Source organism: Hordeum vulgare, chromosome 2H, assembly GCF_904849725.1.
Source record: "Hordeum vulgare subsp. vulgare chromosome 2H, MorexV3_pseudomolecules_assembly, whole genome shotgun sequence".
Lineage (NCBI taxonomy): Eukaryota > Viridiplantae > Streptophyta > Magnoliopsida > Poales > Poaceae > Hordeum > Hordeum vulgare.
The window spans coordinates 418,606,354-418,619,057 of NC_058519.1; the positions used below are offsets into that span (position 1 = coordinate 418,606,354).

The 12,704-nt window shown below is 41.1% G+C and overlaps 1 protein-coding gene across 1 annotated transcript in view; it reads right to left on the reverse strand.

Moving 5' to 3' along the window:
- Positions 1 to 1,645: 1,645 nt before the first annotated feature.
- LOC123427812 (putative F-box protein At2g16220) overlaps positions 1,646 to 12,704 on the reverse strand; it is a 103,287-nt gene continuing 92,228 nt past the window's right edge. Inside the window, exons 2-3 of the mRNA XM_045111942.1 lie at positions 3,451 to 4,717; positions 1,646 to 1,993 (exon numbers count right to left, since the gene is read on the reverse strand). Of these exons, the coding sequence (XP_044967877.1) occupies positions 3,501 to 4,717 (1,217 nt within the window). The 3' untranslated portion in view covers positions 1,646 to 1,993; positions 3,451 to 3,500. The remainder of the gene's footprint in view (positions 1,994 to 3,450; positions 4,718 to 12,704) is intronic.

Genomic DNA, 12,704 nt, shown 5'->3' on the forward strand with positions numbered 1-12,704 from the left:
GATGTATCAGTGCACTCCGCCATGGAGGAACCACCCGAATGCCCTCCAAGGGTATTGGCTATTGCTGGATGGGGGAGCTTGGATTTGTTGAAGAAGAGGTGTACGGGAGCTAAACGAAGCAGCGGGCAGGGGGAATGAAAGCGTGTGGTTGCATGCGGTGTTCTCTTTTTACTCTGATAGGTTGTTGAAAGGCCAAGAGACCCCCTTGCCACACCCATAAAAACGTCACTCCCGCAAAACATGAGCATATGGGGAGAAACAAAATCTTGATGATATCCCTAAGAAGACGGGCACGATCCTCAATTCGATGGGGCGCGCCAGTAAAAAGGCTACTTCAAACTGCGATTTGGGGTAGGCAGTAACTTCTCGGCCCATCATTGGGTGTGCCGCTTCAACAAAGCTGTCAGGCTAGGTGGCACATCTACGTGGCCAGCCTTTGAGGCTAGGTTACCCTGCCTCTTCGGGAAAGTATGAGCTTGGTTAGGTCTTGTTTGTAAAATGCAACTTCTTTTAAGAGCGGTGCGGGAGTTTGGAAGTCGTGAAGGAGAACTCGTATGTCAAGCCAAGGACTTCGGATCCGAGGTTATCTTCATCAAGGGAATCGTCCTCGGCATAGAAGACCAATTCTACTCTGAACCACAATGTTGTAAAAGCTCATACTAGCATTTTCTTTAATTAGGTGGGCAATTTCGACCCAGTGACGCGGGAACCCTTGAAGGAGCATCAGCTGGTTCCGAATATTGCCATCAATGAAGCAGTTCAAGCCTACCTCAAGGAGCATAGCTAGGCCTACAAGTCGAACTGAGGTTGTTCCGTTACCGGCTAAGTGCTAACAAGATGTGTTGATAGTACCTGAGTTGAAAAGGGTTGATACTGAGTAAATCCTAACGAAAACTTGGCAATTGTACATAATCAGCCAGCACACATTCGAACCTAGACCTGTGATTCTCTGTAGCAGTTTACCTATAGGCTAGTCATTTTCACTGATAAATTTCTAGTATCAGGCAAAACTTATCTTTATGATAGTGGTTTGTATGATCCCGTTACATTGATCATTTGTTTACTTTAGTCCAGTTATAATACGATTTTATGCCATTTCTTTGGTTAGCATTTCTGCATTGTGAATATAGAGAAGAATTCCCATGTTTGAAACAAGGTCCTGGCATACGTAGAAAGATCCAGCCTATCATAGTTGTGAGCAACCTTGTTATATTTCTAGATGGATAAAGTGTTTTTCAGATTTTAATAAGGATCAAACTTGTCATTTCCTTGCAAAAATTATACATATAATAGTTATATACAAAATCCTTGTGAGATTTCTAGATGACATGTCTTTCGGATGTTTTAAATAACGATGGGGACTGACAAGTATTGTGCCAATGTTAAAAATTGTTCTTCCTTTTTGGAGTTTCTTCTTACATGGAAAAACATGAACACAAACAACACGAGCATACCTATGATAGTTTTTCTTATGAACTTTCTATACTAAATTTTGAAAAGGCAATAATGGTTGCATTGCCAGAATTCTGTTCTTTGGCCAAGAGAACAGAGCAGATGTCTGACTATGAGCTCTCTTTTTTCTTCTTGTCCAAAAGACAATCCCAACCTTGCAATACATTTCTTGTTGTTAATGGTGAAGATTTTGTTCCCGCATGGAGGAGATTTCGCCCCCGGTTTCATTTTATTGAAACGAAATCGCTAAAACAACTGTCAGCCCACAAGAATGCATGCATCAATCCAGACAACAAAGATATAGGTCACCCAGACAAGCGCCCATAGCACGACGAGGTTATGAAACATGACCTAACAAGCTACGACCAGATAAAGGCAACGACAATGTATCAAACATATCTCGTACAGTAGCATAGCACTCGAATCCTGCTGCAAGACATAGCACCATAGGAGCCCATCCCCTGCTCACATGGAAGGAGTACACAGCTACCTTAGCGAGCAGAGACGCCACGATTCGAAGTATCCAGTGCCCTTCGTCTCTCTGCAAATACGACCAATATGACAACCAATTAGCAGTTTGATAGACAACCACACTAGGATGATGACGCGTTTAGAGCTAGCTGCATTTCATCCCCTGCGCATGAATTTAGCAAGTACACGTTTACACAACAAGTGACCCATCCTCGTAAAATTGATTCTTAGAGGGATTCTATCCTACCACATCTTCCTGTGAGGACACAATACCTGCTCAGTTTTCAAAGGAGAGTACAGATAACTTACAGTAAACTTGCCGGATTTAATTTAGTTAAAAGTCCAAAAATATTTATCCTCACTTTCTGTCAATTGGACAACTGAGCATAAAGCTTTTTAAAATCCCAATTATTAGTAACATTTGTAAGGATTTTTAAAATAACATTAACACGGCAGATAGGCCCGTACTGCTTTAAACTATTTGCACCAGCACATTTAGGTAACAAAGTTAAAAATCCATAATTAAACCTAGCTAAATCAAACTTGTTATCATAGAAAATCCTGAAAGAGAACCCCCTGATAAGTCCCAGCTCCCACCAAGTTCTGATAAAACTCTGCTGGTGGCCCATCTTGGCTAGGGGCTTTATTATGTTTCATACTGAAAAGAGCCACTCTAATTTCTTCTAGAGTAAAATTTCTATCCAACAATTCTCTGTCTAAATCATTTAAAACAGACTGCAAATCAATATCCAAGGTAATATTCATTAGACATTCAGAAGGACCAAACAAATTCTTATAAAAGGAAGTGGCATATATATAATAAAATGTCTTTATCCCCCTGCACCGGATTTTCAGTACTTCCTATAGAACTTTTTTTACTTTTTTCACTACCAGCTGTACGCACAAAATAAGAAGTGAAAGTGCCCCCATTCAAGTATAGGCGGTAGGTCAATCCATATTTTGCTGAAAGTTTAGACTGCTATGACAAAAGCCTGGTCTCTAAAAGGACTATCCGAGTATCTGTTATCTCATCTGTTATACCACTATACTTGAAAAACGACCCTACACGGTAACGATTAGTTTATCAGATGATGAATAATTAAAACAAACCAAATGCACATATGCACCAAGCAAGAAAAATTCTCAACAAAGTTTGAATTATGCACTTAATTCATGACCTCATCAATTGCATAAGACTGAATTCATCAACTCAACAAGACTAAATTTATGAGCATCAACAAATATATACTTCCTGCGTCCCAAAATTCTTGTCTTAGATTTGTCTAGATATGAATGTATCTAGTCACGTTTTAGTATTTAGATACATACATTTCTAGACAAACCTAAGACAAGAGTTTTGGACCGAGGGAGTAGTAACTAAAAAGGAACAAAACGAAATTCACAAGTAGCACTCATTAGTACTAGGATTCAGGACAACCACCGTAATCACAACATGTCATGGCCAAGAAAGAAAGTTGGATAACAACATTTTTATTTAGAGATTAAGAAGTGCAGGTGTACACGTACATGATTATTCCATTGCATCGGAGCAAATCCCAAGCATGAGTCGAACTGAACTAGTGCCCATCTGCATCTGCTAGTGGCTCTGATGAGAAGAGAGGAACATAAGGCAGACACAGGCTTGAACTGCCTTTCTCGAGGTCAAGGACATCACAAATTTGGCGGCGACGCATGTCCCAAGACACCACTGAAGCCGCATCCCATGCATCACCATCATAAAGACCTTTGCTGACCAAAAAGAAGGTGTCGCGGTCGGGATGGAACCCAACCAACTGGTACTCCACCTCAGCTAGTTTAAGTACCTTATCAGCTCTGAAACTTTGCTTCAGCGCCCATTGCTGGGTATCATAATCCTCAAGGCGCCAGATGGCGACCTCTTCAGCCCTGGGGAGTGTGTCCTCATTGTCGTCGTCCCCGATGGTGAGAGGAGCTGGAGATATAGCAGCATAGTGCAGGCACCCCTGTGACCACCCAACTGTACCATAACGCTGTCCGCGTGGCACGGAAATTGTCTTCCACACCTTGCCCTCCATGTCCACGGCCACGAGCAGAGTATCGTCATCCCAATTGTTGCTGTCGGCAGGCACCGACAGGTTGCCGACAACGTGCAGCATGCCGCCAACCATGACACTGAGATGGGTCAGCCAAACATCCCCAACCAATCCGGCAGCATCCCTCTGGCTCCATGCTCCAGTTCTCGACGAGTATATGCGGGCTCCTGTGAGGAGACTCCCCAGGCGGAACTCGAAATCAAAAACGTGGAAATGGGACGGGACTGCGGGATCAAAAGCGAGATGGAATTCCTTGTGATCGGGGCATGTGTTTGGCCGCGGCTGCAGGCGAGGGGGCAGCTCCGTCCACCTCCGGGTGGCGGGATTGCAGACGACTAGACGGATCGTTTCATCGTCCGGTCTGTAGGAGCAGAGGAGGAGGCCACTGCAGGCGTGCTCCAGCCCGAAGTACCTGTACTCCGTATGTGGCAGGAACGTGAGCGAAGGGTCGAGATCAAGACCATCGGCCTCGCCCGAGAGGCCGGCCAAGTGGTACCGGTAGCCGCCGGGGTAGGTGGTGTATAGGATGCCGGCGAGGGTCTGGGGCAGCTTCTTGCGGTGGGCGGGGAGGGCGATGAGGTCGCGCCAGGCCTTGGAGACGCACTTGGAACGGCAGACGGACCAGAACGGTAGCCGGGACAGAATCTCCACGATGAGGTCGTCAGTGAGTCGACTGGCCGCCGCCGCCGCCGCCGCCGCCGCAAGAGAGAGAGTTGTCCGGCCTCAACAGCTCCTTTCCAGATATCTCCTCCTCCTCATCCATGGGGGCGGCCGCAGCGGCAGGAGTTAAAACTGCAAATCGAGCGAGAAAATCATCAAACTTGGTGAGCTCCGGCGAAGAAGAAGAGCTCTGGCGAGGGGAGCGATTGGATGAGCTCCGGCGAAGAAGAAGAGCTCTTGCGAGGGGGGCGATTGGGTGAGCTCTCGAGGAGGGTTACCTGCGCGTTAATGGGGGCGACTCTCTCCTCCGGGCGACTGGCTGGCGGCGGCGACTCTCCTCCGGGCGACGGGATAGCGCACATGTGCGGCGGGGGAGAGGTGCGGCGGGAATGGGGCGGGGATGCTGGGGCGCTAGGGTTTACTGAGAAATGGAGATAGAAAGAGAGTGGCCCAACTTTAGCACATGTAGGCCTAAAAAACACCTCGTAAAATCTCATGTTTTTTCACTCGCTACCCCTAAAAAATGGTTTTTCATTCAAATTTTCTTTGCTCCTGCTGCTCTGCTGGTTCAGCAAAAAAAAAAAACTACCGATGTTCTAAAAAATCATAACAAATAGGTGAAATAAAAATATATAAATATGATTTTGTTTCATGCATTTGAAATATGTTTGAGAATTTTAAAATGTTCACGGTAATTCTTAGTTGCCTATTTTTCTGTAAATTGTGATCATCTTAAATTGCGCACCGGTAAGCTTAAAAACATTGACGTTGCTAAATGGTTTACAGACTTGTATGTAATTTTTATTTCTGGTCTCCTTCGTACTACCTTAATAGGTGACGAATAAACAGGCAGTTTTTCCCGGTAATATTAATATCATGGAGTGGGGTGGCGAGGGTAGTTGGATGCTGGCCCACGTATATACAAAAGTGGTTCGAACAGTCAAACTATGCTCTAAATTTTGAAACAGGTCTAACGTGGACTCTTTCCTGGTCGAGTTTCTCCTTTAGGTGTTATCAAGTATTTGACTGTTTTACGAGGTGTAGTGGATGAGACACCGAGCAGAAAATTTCAACAGTCTTTTTATTGAAGGATTAAATTTGGACAATGTCATTGCTCCACGAATCGAATTGCTTTGCTTTTCTACTCTATCTGTAGTGACATACAAACTATTCCCCTCTTTGTTCAAATTTGTCGTTGCTTGTTAGTAAGCAGCATTCATATTACAAAACACACCAACTCTTCTCGGTTGAATCCTGATTTTGAAACAACGAAAATATTTGTTGTGAAGGAAAACAGTATCTCTACAGAACAATTTTTTGGTTTACAAATGATTATGGCATGGAAAGGGAAAATACTGATTTTACGCAAGATATCACTCAGAAAGTCGACATTTGGCGATATTAAACTCGACTCTAATATGTTTCACTAGAAATTATCAAGTGCCAACAAATGGACACCGCTTGGGTGGAGCAACAGTATTTTTCGAAAAGGACGATTACCCCCAACCTCTGCATCAAGCGATGCATACAATCATTATTTTCTTACAAGATAAGAACGGATATTTATCTTCTCCAACCTCTACCTCGATGGTTGGATTACTAGTGCACAATCGTACGGAGTCTTCTTAGACTTGTCGCCCATGCGATCGTTTTAGGTCCCGACTGTGCTTCTCCAATGTGGATGGGGTAGTCCCTGTTCACACCTGATCCCAGTATTAATGAAGTTTCATCACACCTGATCTCGGTATTAATGAAGTTTCATAGCACGAGTTTCACCTAAACTAGATGACACCCTGCGCGTTGCTGCAGGAATTGTAGCAAGAAAAAGATGGATATATTACAAATGAAATATAGATCATTTGAATATAGTTCTTAACCAGTATGTCCTAGCTTAAGTAAAACCATTTTCATAAAATTGAACAATTCACAACTGGCTAGAATACTAAGATTATGTGTTTTTTATATCAATGTTTGCCGGTGTTTCCGCTCCCAAAGACTACGCAATCATCCACTCAACCAAAACATTTGACACACAAAGAGCAAATAAAAAACTACAAATCAAATAGGCATTTGAAATTTGCGTGGGGCGTGGTAGTGCTTCTTATTAGTCACTTACATCATATCTCACTTATATTCATACCGCGACAATAGCAAGCAAACATCTGCATTAACAGGGAGGAGAGTTCTTGCCTTAAAAAGGAGAAACATAATATTGTGCAAGAAGATTTGCATGATGTCAAGAAAATAAACATACCAGTTCATGTTGTACCAAGATTCTGCAAATTTATTCAATCTCTACTACTTAAGTGAAGGAAAATAGTATGCAACAATTAGCGAGAAAGGTAAGATTCAAAATGAAATAAAGTAGTGAGCCAATTTGACTTTATAAGACAATGCCATGCCAGGTAGAAAGCTCTTAAACATACCATAGTGATGAACTTTGGTTCAATAACTGAACATAGCACTCGATAAGCATATCATGCATTCTGTCTATTCTATTCTAGTTAGTAGTTTAAAAACTATGGCTTGGAAAGTCATGATAATTTGTTCCAAAACAAGAGCATGTACGTTGTATCAAATAACAATGAAAATGAAGAGAGGTTAGTAAAGTGAATCTTACGAATTCTGTAAAGCCAAACATAATTAGATTATAGGTGTAGCACACTGAAGAAATAAACGAATAACAACCAGTTACGATCATTAAAGCAGGAGACATTCTTATGGCTATATCTTCGGAAATTAGCACTTGAAAGAACGACCATTAGGAACTGCTAGATGTTTCCATCAGATAATGTTTTTTTAAATAATCTTCCTTCCGAGTGTTCATATGCCTATACTTGTCAACACTCTCGGGTGTGCATATATGTCAAGGTACCTAATGATAGCGAAAAATCAGAATGATTGAGACTCAATCCTCTAATACAGCAAAAAGTGACCTGCAAACATCAAAATATTTCGATTATGCAAAGATTCATTCAGCACACATATGAGATTACAAATAGAAGGTTTGTTTAATAACAGAGAAGATTATTGAGGCATACAGAAGATTTGAGCATTTTTGGAAGGTAATTTATTTATGCCTTGTTGCTCTAACAATGAAGCTTATACTTCCTCTAGTACTTGTGTTGATACTAACCATGTAGAGGAAATCGAAGAGCTCAAGACCCAAGTCACTTCTTTGAAGAAAGACTTGAAAAAGAGTCATGAAGGGATGTCCACACTCAACAATGCCTTGTGTGGGAAAAAATCCCCAAATGACAAAGGTGGACTTGGATTCAACTCCAACAAGAACAAGAAGTCCAAAAGCTTTAAGAAGAAGGGCCAAGAACAAGTCAAGAATTCGGCCAAGATTGTTTGCTTCAAGTGCAAAATTGAAGGGCGCCATGTTAGATCTTGCCCATTGAAGAAGAAGCCCCAAAATCGCAAGCAACAAGGGAAGCGGCCACAAGTTCAATCACATACTCAACTACAAGTTGAAGAAAGGCCTCTTACCAAGAGGACCCAAGCCAACACTCCTCAAGTTGAGAAATCAATTGGGAAGAAATTAAAGGGTAGATTTTGCTACTTGTGTCGTGAGAAGGGTCACTTCGCTTCGTCTTGCACGAGAGGTAACTTATCCAACCCAATTATTATTGATGATATATATTCTCTTGGGAAGGATAAGGTTGGCAAGGTGTTTGCCAAGTTTGTTGGTACTCAAAGTTGTGTCAAGAAAATAACCATTTGGGTAGCCAAACCTATTGTGACTAACCTCTTAGGACCCAACTTGGTTGGGGACCCACAAGCTCAAACTTGATCAATAGGTGATGTTGGAGGGAATTGGAGACTTTGCTAAATTATGAATAATTAAGGGATCTTCATCATTCAGATTATCTCAAGCCAAGTTATTTGGATTATCAAGTTTCTATCTTATATCCAATGTGCCTCCTTACGGTGACTTGTGCTTAAATTGGTTACATTGTTAGTTACTTGACCCTTTACATGTTGTGATTTTGTACATTTCATGTGCTTGTGTATGTTGTGCTTACATATGTTGGTTTGCACATCATGTACATGTCAGTCTTGTGTTGAGCCTTTTTGCATGTTGTTGTATCTTTGTTGGATCTTTTGAGATATTAATGGATTATCCCATTTTGGGGGAGTGATGTGCTTTGTGCACCTCACAATCCTGAATATGTGTACACATGTGGAATACCACTTAGTATTGATATTTCAAGATTATCTATTCTCTATGAGGCATGTCTTACTCATGAGAAATTCAAGTTCCAAATGGTCCATTAATAATCTATTGTCAGTTTTTATTTGCCACTTGTTAATAATTTTGGGTTATCACATTATGGGGGGAGTAATATGCTATGTGCATATTACAAGCCCAGAAAATGTGTATATTTGAGATATTGCCACTTAGTGTTGATATGGTAAATTATCTTGTTCCTAGGTGGCATGTTAGCTCTACATGTGTCATTTGCTTGTAGTTTTGGTGTAAAGATGATGTTGGATGAATTTGCAATCTACCAATGATAATTATTTCCAAATACTTCTTTTCCTTTGACAATTGGTATTCCTTTCATGTGGTAGAAATTGCTAATCATATTTACAATGGATTTTGTGTATCGTTTGTCCTCCTTGCCTCTTGTGGATCTTTTTGAACATGTCCAATGTTTATATATATTTATAGAAAGTGATGATCCCATCTTGTGCATTTTGTATTTAAATACAAATTCTAGAATGCACATCTCCTGGGGGAGCCATCCTATTTTCTTTCGAACACTCTCTTTATGCGTTTATCATAAAATCTTTTGATCCCCATCAAGCGTGAGTTGGTGGCAGGCAAGTACTTCTCTTTATGGTGCTTTATACCATCATGAAAATTTGTCGAGTGTTTGGTTTGTTTGGAACCTAGCTCTCTTTTGGAATCTAGATACCTCGTGTTTGTTTTCCTTCAATTGGTATCTTGTTTCCTTTTATTTGGCATGTGCCAATGGATATCTCATTCCTTGATGTATTTCTTACTTGGTATCCTTCAAGTGATTATTTTTAGTTTCATATCTTATTTTCACTTGATACCTTGTCTTTTGGTGTCTTATCAACTATGTGTTGATTTGATTCTTGAAAGACTTGAGCATGCACATTTACTATAGGAGAAACTCCACCTAGTCATAAATTGGCTAAAGTGTGCACGAAATTCAAATTCATACCTATATGCACATATTTATGTGGAGATTGTCCTATCTATTGTTTTTTTATCTAACTCTTTGGTCCTAATGAGTTTGGGCACCATTTTGTTTGTGTTGTTGTTCTAGGAACAACTCGAGATGCATTGGATGCTTGGCTCACCTACAAGGAAGGAGTTGACACCATGTGTTTGTTGGAGCCAAGATAGGATGATCAATGAACATTTATCTACTACATCAATCCAATGCTATCTCGGTAACAAGTATCAACTTCATGCATACATTTCTTGTATTCATCCTTCTGTAGGTTGCATCATGGCATGAATTTCTTGTTTCGTTCTTGTGGTACTTGTTTACTTTCTCAAAGCATCCCAACGATGATGTCTTATTTCTAGTTGTGATGTCTTTGATGTTCGTGAGGTGGAAGTTCATTTTTGTACAATAAAAAAATATTAGGCCATGTGCTATGCTTTCAAGCAAAGATCTTATTGGTATATTTATGACTTCCTTTTGGATAACTTGTTTGTTCCTTCTTGTAACAATTTTGTGTGTGCATCCTTCTTTGTGGATATATATCATCATGATTGTCCTCTACATAGAATATTTTACACATAAGAGAAGTTACATCTCTAATTGATATCCTCTTTTTTTCACGTTCACCTTTGCATTTTGTTTTTCTGTTTTTAGTGGTTTCGTGAAAGGATTTGTCTTGAGTGCAGATCTTATATCCTTGCATCTTTATGCACCCATTGATGGTGAAGATTATTTTTCCTCATGCTTGTCTTGACGAGGGGTTTTCCATTTCAATTGGTATCCCTCCTCTTGACAAGGTTACTATTTCCTCTCTTCACCATGGGTTGTCACAAGCATTGGTTCTTAATTTGTTTATTAGTAAGATTGTGAACCCATCTGCTAGTAGTGTTTGTGTGTGGGGGGGGGAGGATATGTCTTGCACTTTGTATCTCATTTGATCAAGACTATGTTGATGAGAAATGCTCATCCTTATCTTAGTATTCTCAAGTGCTTTGCCATGGCTCACACACATTATTTTGGTTGAGCCTATTCTTAAGTTGCCTCTTTTACATGTTGCTCAACCATATGTTTTGTGCAAGTGATATGATGATTGTCTTATCTACTTGCTTGCACTTGCTGTGTGTTTTATTAAATGCGGGGGAGCAACGATCCTATTTTGTGCACTTGTATAAAAGTTCAAAAAAAATATTAGTGCGGAACTCATGGGGAGCTTCTCTCATTTTTATAAAACACTCATTTGCCCATATCATAATATATTTTATTCATGTGGTTCGAAGGACCATGTGATTGCTTGTTCTTTTTGGTATCTTTTGACTGCTTGCTTCTCTTTTGATTGTGAACAAGGTGTTGTTGCTTGATAACTGGATCACGTCATTAGGAGAATCACGTGATGGACTAGACCCGAACTAATAGACGTAGCATGTTGATCGTGTCATTTTGTTGCTACTGTTTTCTGCGTGTCAAGTATTTGTTCCTATGACCATGAGATCATATAACTCACTGACACCGGAGGAATACTTTGTGTGTATCAAACATCGCAACGTAACTGGGTGACTATAAAGATGCTCTATAGGTATCTCCGAAGGTGTTAGTTGAGTTAGTATGGATCAAGACTGGGATTTGTCACTCCGTGTGACAGAGAGGTATCTCGGGGCCCACTCGGTAATACAACATCACACATAAGCCTTGCAAGCAATGTGACTTAGTGTAAGTTGCGGGATCTTGTATTAAGGAACGAGTAAAGAGACTTGCCGGTAAACGAGATTGAATAGGTATGCGGATACTGACGATCGAATCTCGGGCAAGTAACATACCGAAGGACAAAGGGAATGACATACGGGATTATATGAATCCTTGAAACTGAGGTTCAAACGATAAGTTCTTCGTAGAATATGTAGGATCCAATATGGGCATCCAGGTCCCGCTATTGGATATTGACCGAGGAGTCTCACGGGTGATGTGCATTTTGCTGCCCTCCTTAGTCTTTTCTTGATTCCACGGTATTGTTGGATTGAAGCGGCTTGGACCGACATTACTCGTACGCTTACGAGAGACTGGTTTCATCGTTACGAGTAACCCCCTTTGCTCAAAGATGACTGGCAAGTGTCGGTTTCTCCAACTTTAGTTGAATCGGATTTGACCGAGGAGGTCCTTGGATGAGGTTAAATAGCAACTCATATATCTCCGTTGTGGTGTTTGCGAAAGTAAGAGGCGATCCTACTAGATACCCATGGTCACCACGTAAAACATGCAACAACAAAATTAGAGGACGTCTAACTTGTTTTTGCAGGGTATGCTTGTGATGTGATATGGCCAACGATGTGATGTGATATATTGGATGTATGAGATGATCATGTTGTAATAGATAATATCGACTTGCACGTCGATGGTACGGCAACCGGCATGAGCCATAGGGTTGTCTTTATACTAATGTTTGTGCTTGCAGATGCGTTTACTATTTTGCTAGGATGTAGCTTTAGTAGTAATAGCATGAGTAGCACGACAACCCCGATGGCGACACGTTGATGGAGATCATGGTGTGGCGCCGGTGACAAGAAGATCGTGCCGGTGCTTTGGTGATGGAGATCAAGAAGCACGTGATGATGGCCATATCATGTCACTTATGAATTGCATGTGATGTTAATCCTTTTATGCACCTTATTTTGCTTAGAACGACGGTAGCATTATGAGGTGATCTCTCACTAAATTTCAAGACGAAATTGTGTTCTCCCCGACTGTGCACCGTTGCTACAGTTCGTCGTTTCGAGACACCACGTGATGATCGGGTGTGATAGACTCAACGTTCACATACAACGGGTGCAAAACAGTTGCGCACGCGGAA